Below are 21277 nucleotides of genomic sequence, written 5' to 3' on the forward strand. Positions count from 1 at the left end.
GCCGTCCGGGCCCACCCCCCGGCCCCCGCCTCCCGATGGCGGGCGGACCCCACAGCCGCCCCGCCCCGCCCGAGCGCCGCTCCTGCCGGCCCGCGCGCCGCCGTCGCTGTCCGCGGCAGCCCCGCCCCTTCCGGCGCCGCGCCCGCCCCCGCCCCGCCGCCTGTCCCCAGCCCGGCCCGGCGGTAAGATGGCGGCGGCGGCTGAATGCGATGTGGTCATGGCGGCGCCCGATGGACCCGGCGAGCTGGAGAACGAGGAGGAGACGCGGAGGTAGAGCGGCTGCCGCGGGCCGGCCTCGTCCCGCCGGGCGGGGGAGGGAGCGGCCGGGTCCCCGCAGGCAGGCGGGGCCGGGGGCTGGCTCCCTGGGCCGGGGCCCGGCGGGCGGGTGAGGCCGGGGCAGCCGGGGGCGGCCCTGGGCCGCGGGGAGCGGGAAGGGGCCGGGGCGGCGGGGCCCGGGGCCTCGGGGCGGGGGAGCCGCAGGTGCTTGGCCGGACCGGGTAGGGTTCCCCCGGCCCCTCCGTCCCGGCTGTCCCGGGCTGCCAGCAGCGGGGCTGGGGGGCGCCCCGGGGTGCGGGGCGCCGGGCAGGGTGCGCTCCCGGCGGGCTGCGGCAAGGCCCTGCGCGGGGCGGGCCCTGAGGGCAAAGGCCTTTCTCCCAGCCCAGCCTCGTCCCGCGGGGAAGCCGGGGCTGCTCCCACCGGGGCTCGGCGGCGAGGGCCCACCCGGCGCTGTGACATGCCACATGCGCGGCGGGGCTGTGCGTGCTGCTTGGCGACGCTTATTTTGGGATGTCTTGGCTGCACGTTCCCATGTGAGATCTCATGGCCTCTGTGTGTACCAGGATTAGAACATACACCCTGTAGTGGAGTCGGGCTGTCTTCAGTCAACTGGAGCTTGAGTGTCCTAGAAATACAATTAACGTTATTTCTGTCTCGAGGCCACACGGGCTGGTGGTTGAAGAGAGCTTTTTCCCATCGCTGAGGACGAGGAGGAAAGGATTAAACTGGTGTAGAAGGTGAAGCTTCTAACTCCTAGATATGAGTGCTCTTTGCTGCCTCATCATACCCAGTTCTCTTGTCCCTGGTACCGTTTGAAACCTACACGTAGCAATTTTCACTCTGTCCTGACATGCTGTGAATAACGGGGAAAATATCACTTGCAGGTGAATGTTTGGGCAGAGTCCTGCTCTGAAAATGTTAGTGTAATTAAAGAGCTGCTTCAGCCTCCAGGAACTGGTTTATTTCTAAAGCGATCTGGTGCACCTTGCCCAGGGGAGCAGACGGTGTCATCTGAGGCTGGGGGTGGTGGGAATCCCAACCTTTCTTGCATGTTTTCTTCTCAAGAGCACGTGAGCTGGTTCCCAGTAGCAGCTGAGTGTTGCAGTCTCTGCAGGCGGTGAGATGGGAAGGTCCGATGTCTAGGAAACTCCACTGGTTCTGCAGCATCTAACGCTGGCAGTTGGTTATCTCCTGGGGAACTGGGGAGGAGAGAACTATTTCTGTAGAGGGTGAGGCAATTGCTCTAGAAAATTATTCAGCGGATGGAATTAAAAGGAGACAACAAAACCGAAAGCGGCCTCTGAGGAATAGCATTTTCAAAAGAATATTGATGGCCTGAGGTGTGTTGTGATGCTTGTTTACTGTTAGAAAATGAAGGCTTGAGGAGGCGTGCTGGGAAGGAGCTGGCTTCCTGGTGATGTCATTCTAAAGAGTTAAATTAAGTGTTGCTGAGGAGGCACCTGGATGTTGTACATAGGCTTCCTCCAAATTGCATGGCCTCTGAAGTTGGGAAAGCCCTCTTTATGGGTAACTCATTGCTTCCCCTGGGCTAGTTAAATGTGGTGTTTGAAGTGTTAAAAATACCCAAATGTAAAAACCATGCTGAAGGCGCAGTCATCTCCTGGTAGTGACCTCTGTCATGTTCCCGTGCCTTCCTCCTTCCCAAGTTTCATTGCAGAAGCGATGGGCGCAGCAAACCAGTCATGAATAGGATGATCTTGGGAAAGGCTGAGCAGGTGCAGAAAAAGAGTAATTCGTGGGCAGCGTTCGGTCCTTGCCCCACCGAGGTGAAGGTTCAGTTCTAACAACAGAGGCAGTCTCGGACATCTGAGTTTTTTCTTGGTGTCTTAAGGCCGGTGCTGTACTCTGACTATTACCATGCAGTGCTTTTGTTAGGTGCTTTCACAGGGTTTCCTTTTTTTTGTTGTTGTTGGAAATATTGCTCCTTTACCTTGGTAAAAGAAATGTGTGGGTAGGAGATGCTCTAAACAATGCTATGATTCTACTTCCAGGTTTTTTTTTTTGGATGCTCAGAAAGTGTAGGCCTTACACACACGTGCCTTTCTGCCAGCTGGGGTAGATTTTCCAGGGGTCCTGTGCATTAATCTCTTCTCTACTTTGGCCCTTCCTTGCTTACATCAGTTGCTTAACTTCTGTGGCTCAGGGGATCTAATGTAAGTTAGAGTGATAGTCGCTGTATTAGGGAGAGTAGTTGGAGGCTTAATTAGGTGTGTAATGTTTGTAAAACCCCTTACAAGGGCTATGCAGGCATTCCACATTAATGGGCATGCACAGGCATACACTTGAATCCTATTTAGTACAGCCTTTATGATGTGTCTGTGCTAGCTTCTTTTAAAAATAGAAAAAAAATAAGTGAAAACCTTTTCTGATTCATTGCTGTAAGTCAGCATCAAGGGTTTGACCGTGTTCTGTACTTCTGTTTAGGAATTACAGTATGACAAGATGCAGATAGTTTGCTTAAGGACTCACCTTTGTGTAAATGCGTGATTCTGTTCTCTGTGGCCTAGTAAAAAATCAGGAAAATAGCAAAAGTGGGGTTCTGTATTTCAGAGTGATTGTAACTAATGCACCGAAACAGCTGAAAGCATGCCAAATGGCTCACTCACAGGTTGTTTAAGGCACGGGAATAGAGTGTGGTCACAGGATAATTATTGTCTGCTGCAGCATAAATTGTGGGGGCCCTTATGGAAAAGGGTTGATGTAATTGTGTTAATTTTATCTTCTGGGTAGCGGTGCTGTTCGTGCCGGCTCCTCTGCTGGGGAGCAGCTGATGAACAGGGGCTGGTCCACCCCCAAAAGGTCCCACCTTTTTTTTTTTTTTTTAATTAATTTTAAAGGTTTCTAACCCATGGAGAGAGTTTTTCCCTTTACCCAGCTGGTCTGCAAGCTTGGGGTCACTGGAGTTTTGCCAGGGAAAATTTCCTTGTCATCTTCCTGGCAGCTCTGGGTTCTGTCTGATGTGCATGCCTGGGGCTGGATCTTTATCCGTGTTCTTCAGCACTGGAGGGTGCAGAAACCTCTTAAAAAGAAGTATCCAAAATCGTTCAGAAAATACCATTATGAGATGGTGTGCCCAGGCTGTTGTTTTTACAGTGCTTTCGCTGCAGACTTCAGCTGTGTTGATGCCTCAGTAGGAAATCGTAGCTAACCTTAGTAAAGCGATGAATGTGAAATTTGCCGCACAAAGTAAATTGTGCAGAAGTCAAGGTTGCAGACCTCGCCTGACTTTGGGTCACTAATTAGCATGACAGATGTTGCCTGGAGGTTGTCAGGTGCTGGTGAGTAGCAAGAGGCTTTCCAGTGTTATTTTGCATGAAATGAGTTGCATCTTGGTCAGGCTCCTTGTGAATAAATGTCATTACTTGCCTGCTTTCTCAGGGCGTGCTGGCAGGAGGGGGGTTGAGTTAGCTCTCGCTGGTGGGTGCGCATCGTTACGGGATAGCCTGAAGAAGGTTCCACTATTCCTGTTCTGCTTGTAAACAGGCACTTGAGTTTCCCAGGCTGTAAATCCAGCCTGTTTTACTAATCTGTAATTACTTTATGGTCTTATGATAACACAAGGAGCAGCAGAAGCTGCTCGCATAGTTGTTTACTCTCCCATAAATTTGCAGAGCGTTCGAATGCTCTGAATTAGGTAGTTGCTTTTTACAGTATGAAAAGGTGGTCAGTACCTACAACCCCAGCCTTTTTCTTTAACATGAGACATGTTTTTTTAGGGTGAATCATGTTGTAGAAGCAGTTGTTTCACCATGTAATCCTTACAGCTGGCTGGTTTCCTTCATTTAGGCCTCCGTGGGGAAAAAAGCAATCTCGAGCTGATTCTAGACCCTTCCGTGGGTTTTCATGACAGGTATGATGTGACCCTGCCAGAAATGCTCAGACCATTGCTATGAGCTAGGTTAATACTGAGCTCTGCAAGCGAGGTGCGTTGCATAACTGCGCAGTTAAAGTTCGGGGCTCGTCTGGCTGTTTTCACTTACAGCTGCAGGGAGAGATTTGGTTCATTTCTTTGGTTTCTTGTGGCATGTTTTGGTTCTTGCAGCTTTTGGTCTTGGGAATGTTCTGGGGTGTGTGTAGAGGATAGCTTGGGGGGGGGTGGGGTTGTGCTCCTTCTGGATTAAATGCCAGTTAATCTGTTTCTGCTCTTGTGAGAGACTTTGCTTTTATGTTTCAGCTGCTGAGTCTTTGCATGTACAGATATTTGCATGTACGGACTGGAGATTGCCCTGCTTTGGGGCATGCTGTGAGTAAATGTCATTCATTTTCATTTCTGTATTGCAGCTAGTAGTAAACCCAGTCCTTGTTCAGTGGGGGGTGCTGATGTGCAGAGAAATGTGTTGCGTGGTGCCCTGCTCTGTGTTCGGTGTGATCTCTGCTGCAACAGGGTCAGCACGATGCTGCCTAGCTGCAGAGGGTGAGCACTGTGAAATTCCGTATGATTTTGTGGTGTTTTCTGTACCAGAGACAGAAACTGCCAACGCTGCTGATGGGAGATGAGAGAGAGCGAGCGAGAGATTCCTCTTGCTCCGAATCCTCACTCGGGGTGTAAAACCTAACCTGGAGGAAGGGTCTCTAAAGCATACGGGGAGGTATACCCTGTACATCTCTGTGACCCATGTAGTGTTTGGCTTCTCTTCTGAGTCCTGAAAGAAGGGAGGGGGGAGTATCATATGGCCAGTGGCAAATATGACAGCTAATTTTAAGCTCTAGACATCTGCCCACTGTAAAATGTATTGAGATCACCAAACTTATTTTACCCCAACAGCTGAGTAACATCTGACAGCTGAGAATCTAGACTGGATTTCAACCAAAAAAAAAAAAAAATGCTGGATAAAGGCACCGTATCCTATTAAAGAAAAAGTCTCTGCAAGAATTGCTTGGGAAAGGCAGGTGTGTTTCTTTTGTCAGAGCATGCCAAAAAAGATGGCTTGGTCAGGACAGGATTTTGGAGCCGCCTTTAAATCCTAGATATTTTAGGGGTTTTTGTCACTGTTTCGTAATGGAGGCAGGAAATGAAGTAGGAGTGAGGGTCAGGAGAGCAGAGAGGGAGCAAGTCTACCACCTGCTTACGTGCTAATTTCTCTAGCTGGGGAGTGTTGCTTTGAGCATGTACCTGAGTGCACAGGGTCTGTGCCGCCACGTCTAGACCCAAGAGGTGCTGTTTGTACAGATGCCCCGAGTTTCTGTCAGCTTAGAAAACGAGGTGTGTGTTGTGAGGTGGGTCTGCAAGTGTCTCGTTGGGAGCTGGAGTAGGAGGGGTGGAAGCCACGATCGGTGCTCAGGCGGGGGCAGCGTGTGGAAGCTCCGAGGAGGAGGCAGAAGTTGTTAGGCAAACGTGGGATTGTGTCAGTGGTGCGCGGGATGGCTGCTTCTCATAGCTCTTCTGTTCTGGAAACGAGCAGGGGCTGAGCTTTCAGCAGGGCACAGGGAATAGAAGGAGCCTTGTGATGGTTCCTTCTCCCACCAGGCAGGCAGCGAGTTCCTCGCGCTGCGGCCTCTCAGCCTCCAGCTCTGCGAGGAGAGCATCAGAACACATGGCTGCTGCCTGTCTTGGTGGCAGGTCCTCTGGGCTGACAGGGACCGGAGCACTTGAAGAGTTAGGGGTCCCAAGCCATGTTATTAAAGAAGAAAAAAGAATTTACTAGCTCACAAGCAGGGAGTTACTCCAAACAGTTCCCTCCTTGTGAGCCAGTGGTACACTCCAGCAATGAAAGACAAACTTCTTCCCGAGATCCTTGGTGCAACTCTTCCTTGTCTTCTGCACCCAGCGTGGAGAGGCCGTGAGAAGACACTAACCTCCATCACAAAGCAATCCATTCAGCCTGGGTCGTATTTTTAGCAAAGCATGATTCTTCTTCAGTTTCAAAAGTAGCAAGTGGGGAATGCAGCCTACATCAGTGCGAGATGCAGAATGATCTCATTCAGGCTGCAGCATCTGTTTGGAGTGAAACAATTACCAGTGATATCAGGAGATCTGCATTTTTTTCTTGTTGTAGCCAGAGACCGTGGTAAACAAGAACTGTTTTCTCTGTGTGCTTTCTATGTCAGTGGAGCGCAACTGGGGAGAGATGCTTCTGTTCTGTGTCTACGATCGCAGACCACAAGCCTTGCGTTTCCAGCAACTGGCTTTGCCTTTGTGCTTTGGAGGCAATTTGCTTTTTATTTCACAGTCTTTTTTTTTTTTTTTTTTTTTTTCATCATTGAGCTTTAAGCCCCATGACCAATAGAAACACCAGTGTGCTTCCTTTCTGCTAGTGTTATCTGAAGCGATGTGACTTGTTGATATATCAATCCGTGGTAAATGCCTAAAAAGAAAATAGATCATTAAAAAAAAAAGAGTAGAAAACAGTAATTCTCGTGTGTTTGTGTTTTCTCTAGCATCTCAGAATACCGGTGCTTTGTGAAAGTTGGTTTTGCCATGGATCTGTTTTCCTTCTCCCATTTTCCCAGCTCTTCCCAGCAGTTTGTTGGCAGACAGGGTGCTCTGGCAGCCAGCCCTTTAGCTGTATCTGTTAGACAATGCTTCCTCATAGCATGACAGGTAAAATTGCTAAAAGTCTTGTGGCTCAGGGACCGGTACGCTAAGGAAGTTACTGTGGTGGCTCAGAGAAGTTCTGCTGTTAATGCTGTGCACCCCTGTCTTTAGACTGAACAACAGAGAGCTTCCGAGGGAAGGAACTTTAAAAGCATTTGTGATTTTCTTTTCCATTTCTGATTGTAGAAACAACCAGAATAAAGTTTTGGTTAAACTACTTATTGCCAAGGTTTCGGAAGTGCAGAATTGCTGATTAGTTTTTCCGCAGTATTTTGAACGTTTGATCTGTATTACTCCAAAAAAAAAATGTGGTTTTGTTTGGACACATTTTTAATCGTGCAAAGCGCAAGTCCTGCCGCTTGTGATACAGATCCATCCAACAGGCACATAATCATCACTAGATCTTGTGGCCCTTACAGAGGAGGAGCATGGAAGGGTGCTGTGCCGCTGCTCAGGGTCTGGCAGCGTGCTGCCTTCTGAGGAAGAGGAAGGCTGCGGGAGAAGCACCTGCCTCGGGCGCGATGCTGGGAAGGCTGGGGTGGAGGAGGTACGGCACTTTCCCAGCTCAGATGGGTGAGTTCATCATTTGCTGGAACGGGAGCAGGTGCAGCAGGGATGAACTGGAGCCGGCACAAGACCCTTGCGAGGCAGTGGGGTGCATGTGCTAACCCCTTTCTTTACCACACTGTTGGTTGTTCACCTTATTTCAAACAGAATAACTGCAGCATGGTGGTTTGACTTCAGCAGGGGTGCGCCTGGTCCGTTGCCGGAGTGTAGCTGACAGCAAAAGTTAAAACTGAAAGTGAAGAGCCCACACTTCAGCTGTGGCCTGCGGGCCCTCGGCGGGGCAGCTCCCTGTGTCTATTGTTTTGCCAGCTGGCAAAACTGTGATGGTTCAGTGAAAACAACCCTTTGCATGAGGCAGTTGTGTGGGAATGGCCAATGGCAAGCCTGAATGAGGTTAAAAACATGTGAACTTGTTTCAACACAATTGCCTTTGTTCTTTCTGTAGTAGGCTAGCTGAACATTGCTCTCCTTCACTGGTGGGGTCCCTCCTCCCTGCTTCGGCTCCTGCGCTGCCTTTGCCGAGATGTGCCCTAGGAGTGCCGGGGGTGCTGGCAGTGCCCCCCACCTTGGCGAGGACACTGCGGCTTGACTTCACTCCGTCCTGGGTTGGCAGCTTCCACTAGATGAGTTTCTTGCACAAGGATCTGGTCTCTAGGTACTTCTGAAATAAAAGTGCGAAATGGTGCTTGGCTCTTACCAAGCCTGCTCTGCGCCCTCACGTTTTGGATTTGGCAACTTACTAAAATGCAGGACTAGTCACAGTCTTCCCTTTGCTTTTTATTTTACATACCGAAAGAGGCTTCTCACTACGGCGCGTTCTAACAGTACGTCCTCTATAATAAGAGCACCTTTTTCCACGCTTCAAATGCATCGTAGTTACAGCCTTCAGTGAAGAGAGTCAGCTCTCCTGTTAGGTTTATTAAGAATGTGATTTGTGAAAGGCAAAAAGTCTTCACTTCCTCTGGGCAAAACACAGTTCTGTAACGTGCCCAAAGCTGCGTCTAATTTTTGAGAGTTTTGTAAAGGTGTAACGAAATACAGAACTGAATCGCTTGCGTTATGCTTTCTGTGATAGGTGAGCCTAAATTTTTAAAGGTGAAGATTATCTCTGTGTTTTTAGTACGTGGTAGACTGAAGACTGGCTCTGACGCGGGCCTTTTGATTGTTGCAGTAGTGTTGCTAGATACAGAAACAAAGCTGCTCAGGCCCGAGAGCGATTGAACAGCTCGTGCTGGATGTTGGATGGAGGTATTTGTGTCTAAAAAGTCCTGTGACTCTTCACTCTCTAGTCCTGTGTTCTCTGAGCTGGTTTGCTTTTGTTTATCTTGGATTTCCCTGTAAACAGCTTTCCTGTGGCAAGCGGTACAAAGAGATGCCTTTGCTTCTGGACCCTTCTTTCAAGAAAATGCTGAAGCCCAACATTTCAGCACAGCCTGGAAGTGACCCGTGTTTGAGCCTGCAAGTGCAGCTCTGCCTTGGCAGGCTCCGGGGTGGGGATCACCCGGCTGTATTAGCTTCCTTAGCTTCTGTGTTACTGCTTCAGCAAAGGCTGCGTTCGGATCAGTTGGTAGTCATCCGAGAGGAGGAGGGTGACCTGGAATAATCCACTTGGACGGTACTGCTCGTGCTACAGTCGTTTCCCCGTGGCTGGACCGCTCTCGCAGAAGACTGCTGGTTGTTGAAGGACAGGGTGGCTGGGGCTCGTAGGTGTGCTGCCTGCATCCCTGGTGGCACATGAAGGATGGAGTCTGAGATGGTCTTTGTTCTGATGGTTAGAATTTGTCTTTGTCTGGGGCCAGAGTTCTGGTTGTGCAAGTGCTTTGGAAAGTGGACAAACAGTGTCTGTCTCTGGCTACAGCAGTGAAGTCCCAAAAGCACGATGCAAGTCTTGATGGCTTTGCTTTATAGTGGAGTGTTGCTTCTTTTGAGTTGGCCTCGTAGTTTTTAAGTGTTAAACAGTCCTGGAGGGGAAGCATGTGAATTAAATCACTGACTTTAATTCAGTGAAGCTGAATTAAACTCTAGCAGCATCGTACAAGTTCCCTCTTGGACTGCTTATCTGAAATAGTGAGGGTAGATGGGAGAGGAAGGATTTAATTCCCTTCAGGGGAAACTTTGCTTTCAAGAGTTTAAGGGATGCTGCTTTAAACCATATGTTGTGTGTTTTTAAATGGCCTAAACTGTCTCTGCAAATGCTTGCTTTTGAGTGCAAGGACTATTTTTGGACCTGTTGCCAAGGCAGTGCCAAGCTTCTGCTTGCACCTTTATTTCTCTCTGATTTAGCTGTCTTTTGACTGTAGAAATTGTTCTTGGCCCTGTTTCTTAAGTATGTGGGACTACTTCTGAAAGGCAGACAACACTGTTTCTTGACTTCAGTGACTCCTGAGGTTATACAGCACCTCACAGGAGCAGGCTGGTTTGATTAACCCTGTACGAAGGAGTTTTGGTGGACTCCACGAAGCCAGTGTACTGAGGCTGAAGGGAGGGTGCTCAAAGGTGGCTTTAGTCTGCTATTGCGTTCCTCTAACGTTTGGCTTGGTAATATCCCGAGTATCGCTGCTCATGGCCCTGGTAAAGTGGTGAAGTATCTGAGAAGCCAGCAGGACGTGAGGTGTGCTGTGTTCTCATGCACAGTGTGTACAGAGGAAATCTCACAACAACCCTCTACAAGCATTTTGGAGCACTGAAGAGTTATATTAAGGTTGTTGAGGTGCTCAGTCATGGTCAGAACCTGTTCTGGTGCTCAATTCCTCTAAAAATGTGGTGTTTTGCTTCCTTTCAGAGAAGCAGAATCATTCAAGGAACAAGGAAACGCATACTATGCCAAGAAAGATTACAACGAAGCGTACAACTACTACACAAAAGCCATAGGTGAGAACAGTTGGTAATATTAGTCTTTGCTGAATACCATGTCTACAAATCAAAGCTGGTTATTGATTTAAAATACACCAGAAGGGTTTCTAACGGCACATGCTGGGTGAAAACCTTTTGCCTGCTTTAATTACCTTGCGAAATTTCAGCAGATAGATAATGCAAGTCAGTACCAGTGTGGGTGATTGCAGCAGTTCTTTGTTTCTCCTCCAGCCAAGGTATTCTTAACACGAAACCGATCCAGCTTTCCCTCTAACGCAGGGTCAGCAGTGCTGCCAGGCTGAACACCGTAAAGTTTTGTTCTATACGAGTTTATTCCTGCACGTAGTGTGAGGAGCAATAGTTTTATGACTTGCTCTTCAAATCAGCCGCTTGACCATCTTGCATAGTCTTAATCCGCTTGGGTGACATTATAAAATTGGGGAGGAATGTGAGTTTTTCATCCAACCACAGCTTTTCAGTATGTTCTACAAGTTGTGTAGCTGCTTGCATTGCACTAACAGTGAGTGCTCTTGTATCTTCTCCAGACACCTGTCCTAATAATGCCAGTTATTATGGTAACAGAGCTGCCACGCTCATGATGCTGGGGAGATTCCGAGAAGCACTGGGAGACGCTCAGCAGTCTGTCAGATTGGACGACAGCTTTGTAAGGGTACGTGGAAAACTTCATACTTCACGTCTCGGTACCCTTGTCTCTACCTGTTGCAGCTCTTGCAACTCCCTTTTAACCGTCTCCTCAGGGCCATCTCCGGGAAGGGAAGTGCCATCTTTCCCTAGGGAATGCCATGGCTGCCAGTCGCTGCTTTCAACGAGTTTTAGAACTGGATCATAAGAATACCCAGGCACAGCAAGAGGTGAGAGGTTCTCAAAATTGAAATATTCCCAGTAGATAGGGCTGTCAAAGGGAACGGGTTGGACTGGTGAGCCTTTCTCTTCAAATTTGCAAGGTGGAATCATAGTCATCATTAGTAACGACTGTTAGCATGCTGTGAGGGAGTGAGAAGAACGAGATCCTGTCAAAGTCTCTCTGTTTCAGTAGACAGCCAGGTTGCACAGTTACTTTTGTGTGTGGTTGTCCCTTCTTAGCAGAAAAGCATGAAGGCTAAACTGGTCTTTCACCCGGTGCTCCAGAGGAGAAATGGTATGTGCTGGTAAGGGAGCAGGGGAATGAGTGACACAGTATGTGGAAGGCTGCTGCCATTTCTGTACCTCATTCACAGGGGGTGTGTTTTTCTGGGCTACCAGTTAGGTCACTTGATTTCAAACTGATTTTAATGCTGGCAATAATATTTGTGTAATCTGCATTATTGTTCCACGGTCTGCAATTGCTTTTGCTCTGACACTTTAGGGTTTAGCTGCTTAAATTAAATTGGCTGTTTGATGGTGTTTCAGAGCAGTGACTGTCCTGCAACACTTGCTGTGTTCTCCTGTCTTTCAGCTGAAGAACGCCAGTACTGTGCTTGAGTATGAAAAAATAGCTGAAGTAGATTTTGAGAAACGGGATTTCAGGAAGGTAAGGTGTGGTTGTTTGACCCTGGTTGAGTGCCAGGTGCCTACCAAAGCCACTCTATAACTCCTTTCCTCAACCGGACAGGGGAGAGAAAATATAATCCCTCGTGGGTTGGGATAAGGGCAGAACAATAAATAAAACTTAAACAATAATATATAAAAGGCTCATGGGTTGGGATAAGGGCAGGGACATCACTCGGCAGTTACCATCACTGGCAAAACAGCCTCGACTTGGGGAAATTAGTTTAATTTATTACCAGTCAAATACAAAAAATAAACCCCTTCCCCACACCCTCGCCTTCTATCTGGGCTTAACTTAATTCCTGATTATTTTTTTTTGGCCTCCTCCCCCTGAGCGGCACAGAGGAGCAGGGAATGGGGGTTACAGTCAGTTCTTCACACATTGTTTCTGCCACTCCTTCCTGCTCGCACTCTTCTCCTGCTCCAGCGTGGGGTCCCTCCCACAGGGGACCATCTTCCACGAACTTTTCCAATGTGAGTCCTTCCCACAGGCTGCAGTCCTTCACGATCTGCTCCAGCGTGGGTCCCCCGTGGGGTCACAAGCCTCACAAGGAAACCTGGTTTTGGCATGGGCTCCTCTCTCCGTGGGTCCACAAGTCCTGCCAGCAAACCTGCTTCAGTGTGGGCTTCCCACAGGGTCACAGCCTCCTTTGGGCATCTGCCTGCTCTGACATGGAGTGTCCTCCACGTGCTGCAGGTGGAGATCTGCTCTGCTGTGGACCTCCGTGGGCTGAGGGGGACAGCCTGCCTCACCATGGTCTTCACCACAGGCTGCAGGGGAATCTCTGCTCGGGTGCCTGGAGCACCTCCTGCCTCCCCTTCTGCACTGACCTGGGGGTCTGCAAAGGTGTTGCTCTCACATAGTTTCACTCCTTTCTCCTGCTGGTGCAGATTTTTATTTTTTTTCTGCCTTCTTAACATGCTGCCCCAGAGGCACTACCGCTGATTAGCTTGGCCTCGGCCAGTGACTGGGTCTGTCTTGGAGCCAGCTGGCATTGGCTGCATTGGACATGGGGGAAGCTTCTGGCATCTTCTCACAGAGGCCACCGCTGTAGCTCCCCACTACCAAAACCTTGCCACGCAAACCCGCTACAATGAATTACAAGTGAAGAGGGTGACTGGCTCAGGCGGAATATCCTCTATTACTGTTTGCTTTGCAGGGTGAGTGGAACCACGAACGAGCTGTTTGAATACAGGTTTTGTCAGCAGCAGCCTTTGATCACGCTTTGCTCCTAGAATGCATATCCAGGATTATTCTTAACTCTTGAATAATAATAATAAAAGAAAAGGCAGCGTGCCTGCCGTTATTACAGCGAGGGTTGTTGAAGGAGGGATGCAGATCTGCGTGGGGGCATTCTCCATTACTGTTTCCAAATCTTTTTTCCCCAAGGGCTGTAAGAGGATGCAGCTGGTACTGACCTGATAGAACAGGAAACAACAGCCTGAAGTCTGAAAGGCACCAAACACTTCTCGTGCAACAGTTTCTGTTCAGTGGATGCGTGTAAGGCCCAAGTTTGGCCCAGGAAAGAGGTTGTCCAGCACGTTAAGCTCATTGTTCAGGTCACTGACTCTTAGGCTTTTGGAAGGGTAAATTCCAGCTTTGTATCACCTGGCTATAAGGAGGAAATGGATGTATGGTCAATGTGAATGTCATGTGTAGGAGTTGCCCTGCCTGTATTGCATGTTCTGGGCTTTTGCATCTGTCCCTTCACATCTCCTGCCTCACTTCACTGGGGAGGCTTGCATGAAATGTGATCTTTGTTTCTGGAGAGCTGCTCTTGCTCCTTCCTCACCCAGAAGCCATTGGCTTCTTAGTCTGGAGCACAGTGCTTCCCACAGCAGGCAGTCGTGATGTCACGGGCTGGGGAAGCAGATGAACCTTCGTGGAACAATGAGCCTGTTCTAGTGCAGATGTCCCCACCAGAGGGGCAGAGATGGAAAAGACCTATTAGATCACCCTGCCCATTGCAGTCAGACCAATGTAAGATCAGTCCCCGCACTGTACTTTTTTGTGTTTTGTCCAGTCCAAACTGTCTCAATCTATTGAATTTCTGTCCTTCCCACGTGCCTTTATGATGCAGGAAACAGGGGCAGAATTGTCTTCTTGGCTCTTTCTTCAGACGCTACGGTTTCAGAAGAGTTAAAGGGATGGACTTTCTACAGGTGTCCTTTGAATCTTCTGTGTAGTGCCGTGTCATGGTAACATAGCAGGTGCCACAAACCTTTGTACATAAAGCCCTTTGAAAGGGAAAACAAAAAACCTGTACGTGAGGAAGATTTGCTAGCATACGTCTCCAGCAGCAGAAGAAACAGGTGTCTGCACACTTATCTTCCTGTTCAAAGACAAATACGAAATCTAAAATGTGGTGCTGGTGCAGCCTTTCAAACTGGGCCTTTGGCTGTTTGCTTTGCTCATGTTTGTGTTTTTTTTCTTACACCAGGTTGTGTTTTGCATGGATCGTGCTTTGGAGTTTGCTCCGGCTTGTCACCGATTCAAAATCCTCAAGGCTGAATGTTTAGCATTATTGGGTCGCTACCCAGAAGCACAGTCTGTAGCAAGGTGAGCGTCTTAAGGTCTAGAGTTTGAGTAACTGGTCGTGTGTCCTGGCTGTTGCTTGTTTTCCACAGCCTGAAATAAACGAGGGAATCTAAAAAAGAAATAGTCCTTAGTGCAAATTGCAAAGAAGAGGAATGCATGGATTTATCTCCTTTTAAAGTTAATCTTGCCAGGGAAACTGCATTTTGACTCTGTTGATAACCGGCGGTCTCGCTTGAGCCAGTTCCCATACTTTCTGCGTATCTGTACCACAGAGTTGATAAAATAAGTAAATAACTCAGTGGAGGAAGAGTGGTTTTGGAGATCAGAAGGAAACTGGAATAGGGAAGCGTTTTCATTTTTTTTATGTGTCTATTACAGTGACATCTTACGAATGGACTCAACAAATGCTGATGCTCTGTATGTCCGTGGTCTCTGCCTTTATTATGAGGACTGTATTGAGAAGGCAGTGCAGTTCTTTGTCCAGGCACTCAGAATGGCTCCTGATCACGAGAAAGCATGTCTTGCCTGCCGTGTAAGTGTGGATGCTCGGGATGGGGCTGCAAAATTGCCAGGAATTTTTTTTTTTTTTTTTTTATTTTATCCAAATGTCTAACTTGGTTCTTCTGGATCAATCCCTTCTCCTCTCCTCAACATTATTATTCCCCAGATCTCCACTAGCAAGTAGCGTGTCCAGCCCTTGCCAAAGACAACCAGTGGCTGCTTTAGGTACAACTGAGTTGCTAGAAGCTCTTTCTCAGAAGTTTGTGATACTTCGAAGGCTGCCTCCCTTTCATTCTTCTTTGTTCCTTGATCAGATACAGGAGCAATAAAACTAGGTCTGTCTATTCTAAAAGAACTTCTGGCTTTCAGATTTAATGTTTGTGCCTACAGGTTGACTTGCATTTAAACACTGATCCTTTCGCGTTGCACCTTCCCTGTTTTAGGTCTTTGACCAACTTTTAAAATCTGTTCACTTGTATAAACTCTCCAAAAGTGATGTCCCATTCATTTTTTTTTTAAAAAAATCCATACATTTATTTCACTGTCATGTTCTCGTCTTAAAAATTAGGCAACCTTTGTTTGTTGGAGAACGCTTTTAACTGGCGCTGGCTGTTCCTTAGCGCTTGTCTTCGGGGAAAGGCAAAATGTTTACAGCCCATTCCAGCTGCTGTAGCAACGCTGTGACTTTTGTATCCTGCAACCAAATGATGATGGTTAGGTTTGAGGACCATTGCCCAGTAAAATAAGATGCTTGGTACCCCTGAACCATTTACCTTGTGTCCTTATCCAGGGTATATTTTCTTTCAGAATGCCAAAGCACTTAAAGCAAAGAAAGAAGATGGGAATAAAGCATTCAAAGAAGGAAACTACAAACTAGCGTATGAACTATACACAGAAGCACTAGGAATAGATCCAAATAATATAAAAACAAATGCCAAACTCTACTGCAACCGAGGGACGGTTAATTCAAAGGTAAGAAATGGTCACCTGGCAGGTAGTCTTTCATCCTGTTCCTCACCACATAGTTTATACATTGCACATCGGTTATTCTGGGAAGCCCAGGCTTCTCTGGCTGCTGGGGCAGCTGAATCTTTCTAGCGCTGTAGGCAATGGTTCAGGTTTTTGCACTTGCACAATGATTGGATCTGTTCCAGACAGCCGGTGAAGTTGACTCCTGAAGAAACAAAACTCAAATACTTGGGCTGCACAGGGTGGGAGGGAGAGGAGGAATGTGGTTTAGCCTTAACTGAATCAGCATAAAGGCATCCTTATTTGTTTCCTTCTGGTAATGAGGTATCTTTTCTTTGCTTATTTTTCTGGTAGGTCATTTGTCTTTGGGGTTTTTTTTATCTAAAAAAATACGACTTCATTTAAAAACACTTGGACACTTTTTCCAGGTTTGCTGTGGCCTTTTAGAGAAACAGCCACATGATAGTGCTTCCAGTTTCCACCCTGCACTTCCTCCAGGCATGTTTCCTTGTCAGCTGCCTCTGTGTGGTGACAACTGGTCCACCTGCTAGCAAGGCTTTTCAACACCCCCACTTGGTCAAGAAACAGAGGCTGTTTGCAAAACCTGGGAAATGGGATGAGCTGGAGGCAGCAGTAATGAATATTTTCTGTGGCTGTTTGTGTCTGCAAACAAACAATGCCGTTTAAAAAAAAAAACACATTTGAATTACTATTTTCTGGGCTGGGAATTAGTTTGAACACAAAATAACTTTGGTTTTCAGATCATTCTCAGGAAGACCCTTGTTTCCAAGTGCATTTCTTTAAAGAGAAGCACCGTGTAGTTCTACTGTTTCACTAGCCAAGCTTCTGATTTTTCCCTAGGGATCAAAAGCTCTGTGATTTTGGGAGGGCTGAAAAAAATTTCCTAGATGCAGACACACACAAGAGTGAGATTTTTCCAAGATTCTTTACGCTTTTCATTTGCTTAAAATTAAAATACTGCTTGGCAGAATTTGTTCTCTGCTTGGGATTCACTTCGCTTCTGTCTGACGTTATAGCTTAGGAAACTCGAAGAAGCAATAGATGACTGCACGAACGCAGTAAAACTGGATGACACGTATATCAAAGCGTACTTGAGGAGAGCACAGTGGTAAGTAGACCTTTATCATGGACATGCTGAGCAGGTTTGTGGGTAGGAACCTCCTTCCTGCAGCACTGATTGTCAGGGATAACAAATCTGAAGCTTAACTGAATAAAAGGTTCTGTCTTAAGGGCTCCTGAATTTATTCCTCTTCCTTACGGTGATGAGGTGGCAGGGGAGACTCTGTGCAGTCTGTCCTGCCTGCACGGATCTGGGACTGCCTGTTGATTGTTGTATTCAGGCAGGATTTGTTCTAAAAATTAATTTACTTATGGTTATAGACTAACGTAAGATATTCTGTCCCAGAGAACCCCCCTCAAGCTTTTTCAGAAGGGCTGCTGCAGTAAGAGATCTTATCCTGGCAGAGCTGTTCATGCTTCCAACAAAGCAGATTTTGAAATGGGATGCCCTGCTTCCCATAAAGGAGAAATCAGCCGAGACTACGCGTATTTCAGCCACAGATAATACCGCAGTGTAGCGCGCTGGGGCTGAACAAGCAGTACAAAGGAAGTTTGGGGCTGTACGTCTCCTTTGTAACTTGGCACCACCCAGGGAAGTAGTCAAAGCTCGTCTGACCGTGGGGCTGTCTGCCACTTTCTTCGACACTGATTATTCCCCAGTTTGTGACAAGGCAGCCTGGCTCATAGATGAACCAAAACTGTTACTGCAGCCTTCCTGTTGTGCATTCCTTTTAATTTACAACTTTCAGTGTTCTTCTCAAGCTCCACCTCAGTAATTGCTAAGTTACAGTAAGCAGTTAATATGTGAGTAAGGCTGAAATGCCAAGGGACAGGCACGCATCCCTCTGAGGTGCCAAGATTGTCACTTCTAACCAGCATTGATCGTGTACGGCTGTGCACCAGCTTCCTTGAAACCTTGCTGGCTGCTATTAGTTCCTGCGGCTGGATAAAGTAATTATCAGATCGTTAAAGTAGAACTTGTGCTGCCAAATGAGGTTGCAGGCTCTGCTTGGAGCCCGAAGTACAGGTTCCTGTGCCAGGATTTCCCACAAACAGCACGTGTCTGGGCTTCCAGTCAGCCTAGCAGTGACCCTCTGTGGGTTCCTCTGATGATTGCTTTTTCTGCAGATCGGTGCACATCTTTTCCTTAATTGATATCCGTCCAGAAAGCTTGTACCTGAACCCCATTTTGATATTTCCTGTGAAGTACACCTTGGCCACCAGTGTTTTTTTCCACAGTTACATGGACACAGAACAATATGAAGATGCTGTAAGAGACTATGAAAAGGTTTATCAGACAGAAAAAACGAAAGGTGAGCATACTGGCATTCTTCTTGTGTGCATAAGTTTGCCTTAACTGGCAATTTTTTGTTGGTGTTGCTTTTGTTTGCTTTTTCCCCCCACAATACGCTCTGATTTGCAGCCTTTCACCCCAGCAGGACGATGCTGCAAAGTCCTCAGAAGTGCTCTGAGATGCCTGTCTCAGGATCTGGTTTTTCTCCTCGGCATTCAGTGCTGAGAAGGCAATTTAGCTTCTAGCTGAAGCAGTGCTCTAGATTCAGAATACCTGGTTATGGTTCTCATTCTTAACTGACATCTTGCTGGTTTGGTAGCCTGAAATGAAACAGTCCTTGTGGTTCAGTGTCTTAAAAACTGGTTTAAGAGCACTGGGGTGTTTACCTACGTTAGGAAACAGCCTTAAGTGGACAGTGAGGCTTTAATTAGCTGCCTGGCTGTAAATCCAGGTGGGTTGGTTACTTGCAGCACTTGAATTGTTCAACCCAGATCATCTCAACGTGTTGGCCTTCAGCCTCTTTTGAAGCAGGAGGTTGTGCCTGACGCTAAAGCATTGCACTTCTTTCTAGAACACAAGCAACTTCTCAAGAACGCACAGGTGGAACTAAAAAAGAGCAAACGGAAAGACTATTATAAAATCCTTGGGGTTGACAAAAATGCCTCTGAAGATGAGATCAAGAAGGCTTACAGGAAAAGAGCACTAATGCATCATCCAGGTATCCACAAACAGTCCGTTATTAGAGGATGTGTTGTTGCTTTGATCCCCTTGCTGCGTGCATGTGCCCTGTGAAAGCATCGCTCAGAGGCAGGAATAATTATTTATTAGATAAATAGAGGGGGAATTTCTGGACAAAGAGCAGTTCTGACCCCACACATCTAAAACACCTGCTGTGGCAGCAGCTGGGAAGGTGTAGCGTTTTCCATTTTCACTAGTAACGTGCTTTCCTGCTTGTTTTTGTGTCCCTAGACCGACACAGTGGGGCAAGCGCAGAAGTACAGAAGGAAGAGGAGAAGAAATTTAAGGAAGTTGGTGAAGCATTTACCATCCTGTCAGATCCCAAGAAGAAGGCCCGCTATGACAGTGGGCAGGATCTAGAAGAGGATGGATTGAACATGGGAGGTAAGTGTGCCTTAGGATATTCTATCGTGGCAGCCTTTAAAAAGGTTAGACCATTTAGTGCCTTCTCCTCTTATGCAAACCTCCCGTGTGTAATAATTCTGTGAACTGACTCTGGTCTCTGGAAGCATTTGAGTGGCAGATTTTTGCTGGAAGATTCAAGTTGTGAACAGGCTAGGTTCTGTGGTGGATGTTATCCTTGACTGAGCTGGTAGGTAATAGCTGCCATTAGGCACTTCCTAGGAGGTGTAAAATAGTATAATAGAAAGATGTGGGTCCCTAAATGCTGCTTATCCAAAATTCTTAGTTCCCCCTGTAAATGAAATTATCTCTGACAACTTGATTTTACCTGTTTTCTGCTCGTCAGCGGCCCTGTACTCCGCTGCTGTGTGGCAGTGCTCAGCCAGCAGGCTGTTCGTAGCTTTTTGTCCATTTCTAAAATGCTTTGTGGGCCCTCAGTTAAGTGACGATTCCTAAACCTGTGCAAAATGTAAGTGGCTCTGCAGCTCACAGCTTCCTTTTCTTCCCTGTAGACTTCGATGCAAATAATATCTTCAAGGCCTTCTTTGGTGGGCCAGGTGGCTTCAGTTTTGAAGGTAGGTGGACGTGTCCACTCAGCTTTGGAAACGTAAGTACACAAATCGCTTGACAGGGACAGCAGAGTTTCCCAGAGCAGATGTGCTGTTGGAGAAGGCTGTTTGATTTTTTTTTTTTTATTATTATTATTATTTTTTTCCACATGAAAGTATCTTAAGAGCTTTTGGAAGCTTCTGTCTGCACAGCATCCCAGCTGATGGCCAGTTCTGGTTCTTTTGTCTTTAAAAGCAGCAACAACAACAAAAAAAAAAAGGGTTCCCTGTTGTAGAATTGTGTGTGGGCTTTGCCACCTGAGTGAGGAACGGTTGACCGTAACTGGGATACAGCTGCTGGTGCTAAAGCTCGGTCAGAATCCAGTGCATGGGTATTGTGCAGCTCTCTCCTGGTTTCCTAACCCTGAATCCTGAGATCCTCTGCCTGCAAACATTTTGAGGCGCCTGGAAGCCACGAAGGAGGTGTTGCTCAGCGTCCCTTCCAACTTTATGTGTGGTCAGGCTTTCTCCGCACGCCTTGCAGGGAGATGGCTACGTACAGCCCTGAGCAATAGCGACCTACCCCTTGGGGAAGGGCGTGTTCCTTAAGGTGTTTTGTTATGAATTGTGAGACGTCTCGCACGCTTCGTGTGCTCTTCACCTTCCTCCTTGCAAACGTGCTGGTTTGGCCTGTGTTACCAGTAGCCCGCTCTTCTGCTAGGTGGGAATTGGCTGCTGGAACTGCGTAGCAAAGATCTCGCCTCTCCTGCTTGGTCAGATGCTTTTGTTTGATTTAAGTACTGGCTTGGCGTCGAGCTACGCAGGCCAGTAGTGAACCAGCTTGTCTTTGGCATTTGAAAACACTAATACATTTCATTTTCTTTTTCAGCTTCTGGGCCTGGAAATTTCTTTTTCCAGTTTGGCTAAAAAAAAAACAAACACCAAACCAACCCCAACCACACATACCTGATCTGCTTATTTTAACCTTGAATATGGACATACTTAGATTCCTTCCTTCATCATGTCTCATTGTACTTAGAGCAGTTTCATTTTTCTCGGTTGGAGACCTCTGTTTTGTGTGCTTTTGTGTGTGAAGAGGAAACCAGCTCGGGGAGGGGAAGGCTTGTGAATTTTGTTTTACTGTTAACTTTATTAAAAAAAAAATATAGAAAAAAAAAAAATAAAGCTTTGAATCTTTTGGTTCCTCCATGCTGGCCCATACTTTCAGACTGTTCCTGCTCCTCAGTGGAGAGGATTTCCCTGAAGTCCTCCCGGAATCTCAACATGTAAGAGGGTGAAGTGATCTCCTATTTTGTTTTGGTTGGCTCCGAATGGCAGCATGTCTAGGGTTTGTAAGTACTTTGTAATTTATATTAATCTTCTGACGATATTGCCAAGATTCAATC

The 21277-nt window shown here is 47.3% G+C and overlaps 1 protein-coding gene across 1 annotated transcript; it reads left to right on the forward strand.

Annotated features, from left to right (window-relative positions):
- The first annotated feature begins 117 nt into the window (after positions 1 to 117).
- Positions 118 to 20810, forward strand: DNAJC7 (DnaJ heat shock protein family (Hsp40) member C7). Its single transcript, XM_056362390.1, has 14 exons — positions 118 to 270; positions 10182 to 10270; positions 10798 to 10922; positions 11011 to 11124; positions 11709 to 11783; positions 14242 to 14360; positions 14718 to 14871; positions 15648 to 15812; positions 16847 to 16938; positions 18129 to 18202; positions 18755 to 18901; positions 19153 to 19305; positions 19836 to 19898; positions 20761 to 20810. The coding sequence occupies exons 1-14, from the start codon at positions 188 to 190 to the stop codon at positions 20796 to 20798; spliced, it is 1491 nt and encodes a 496-aa protein (XP_056218365.1). The 5' UTR covers positions 118 to 187; the 3' UTR covers positions 20799 to 20810.
- The last annotated feature ends 467 nt before the right edge of the window (positions 20811 to 21277 follow it).

This window comes from Falco biarmicus, chromosome 17 (assembly GCF_023638135.1).
Source record: "Falco biarmicus isolate bFalBia1 chromosome 17, bFalBia1.pri, whole genome shotgun sequence".
Classification (NCBI taxonomy): domain Eukaryota; kingdom Metazoa; phylum Chordata; class Aves; order Falconiformes; family Falconidae; genus Falco; species Falco biarmicus.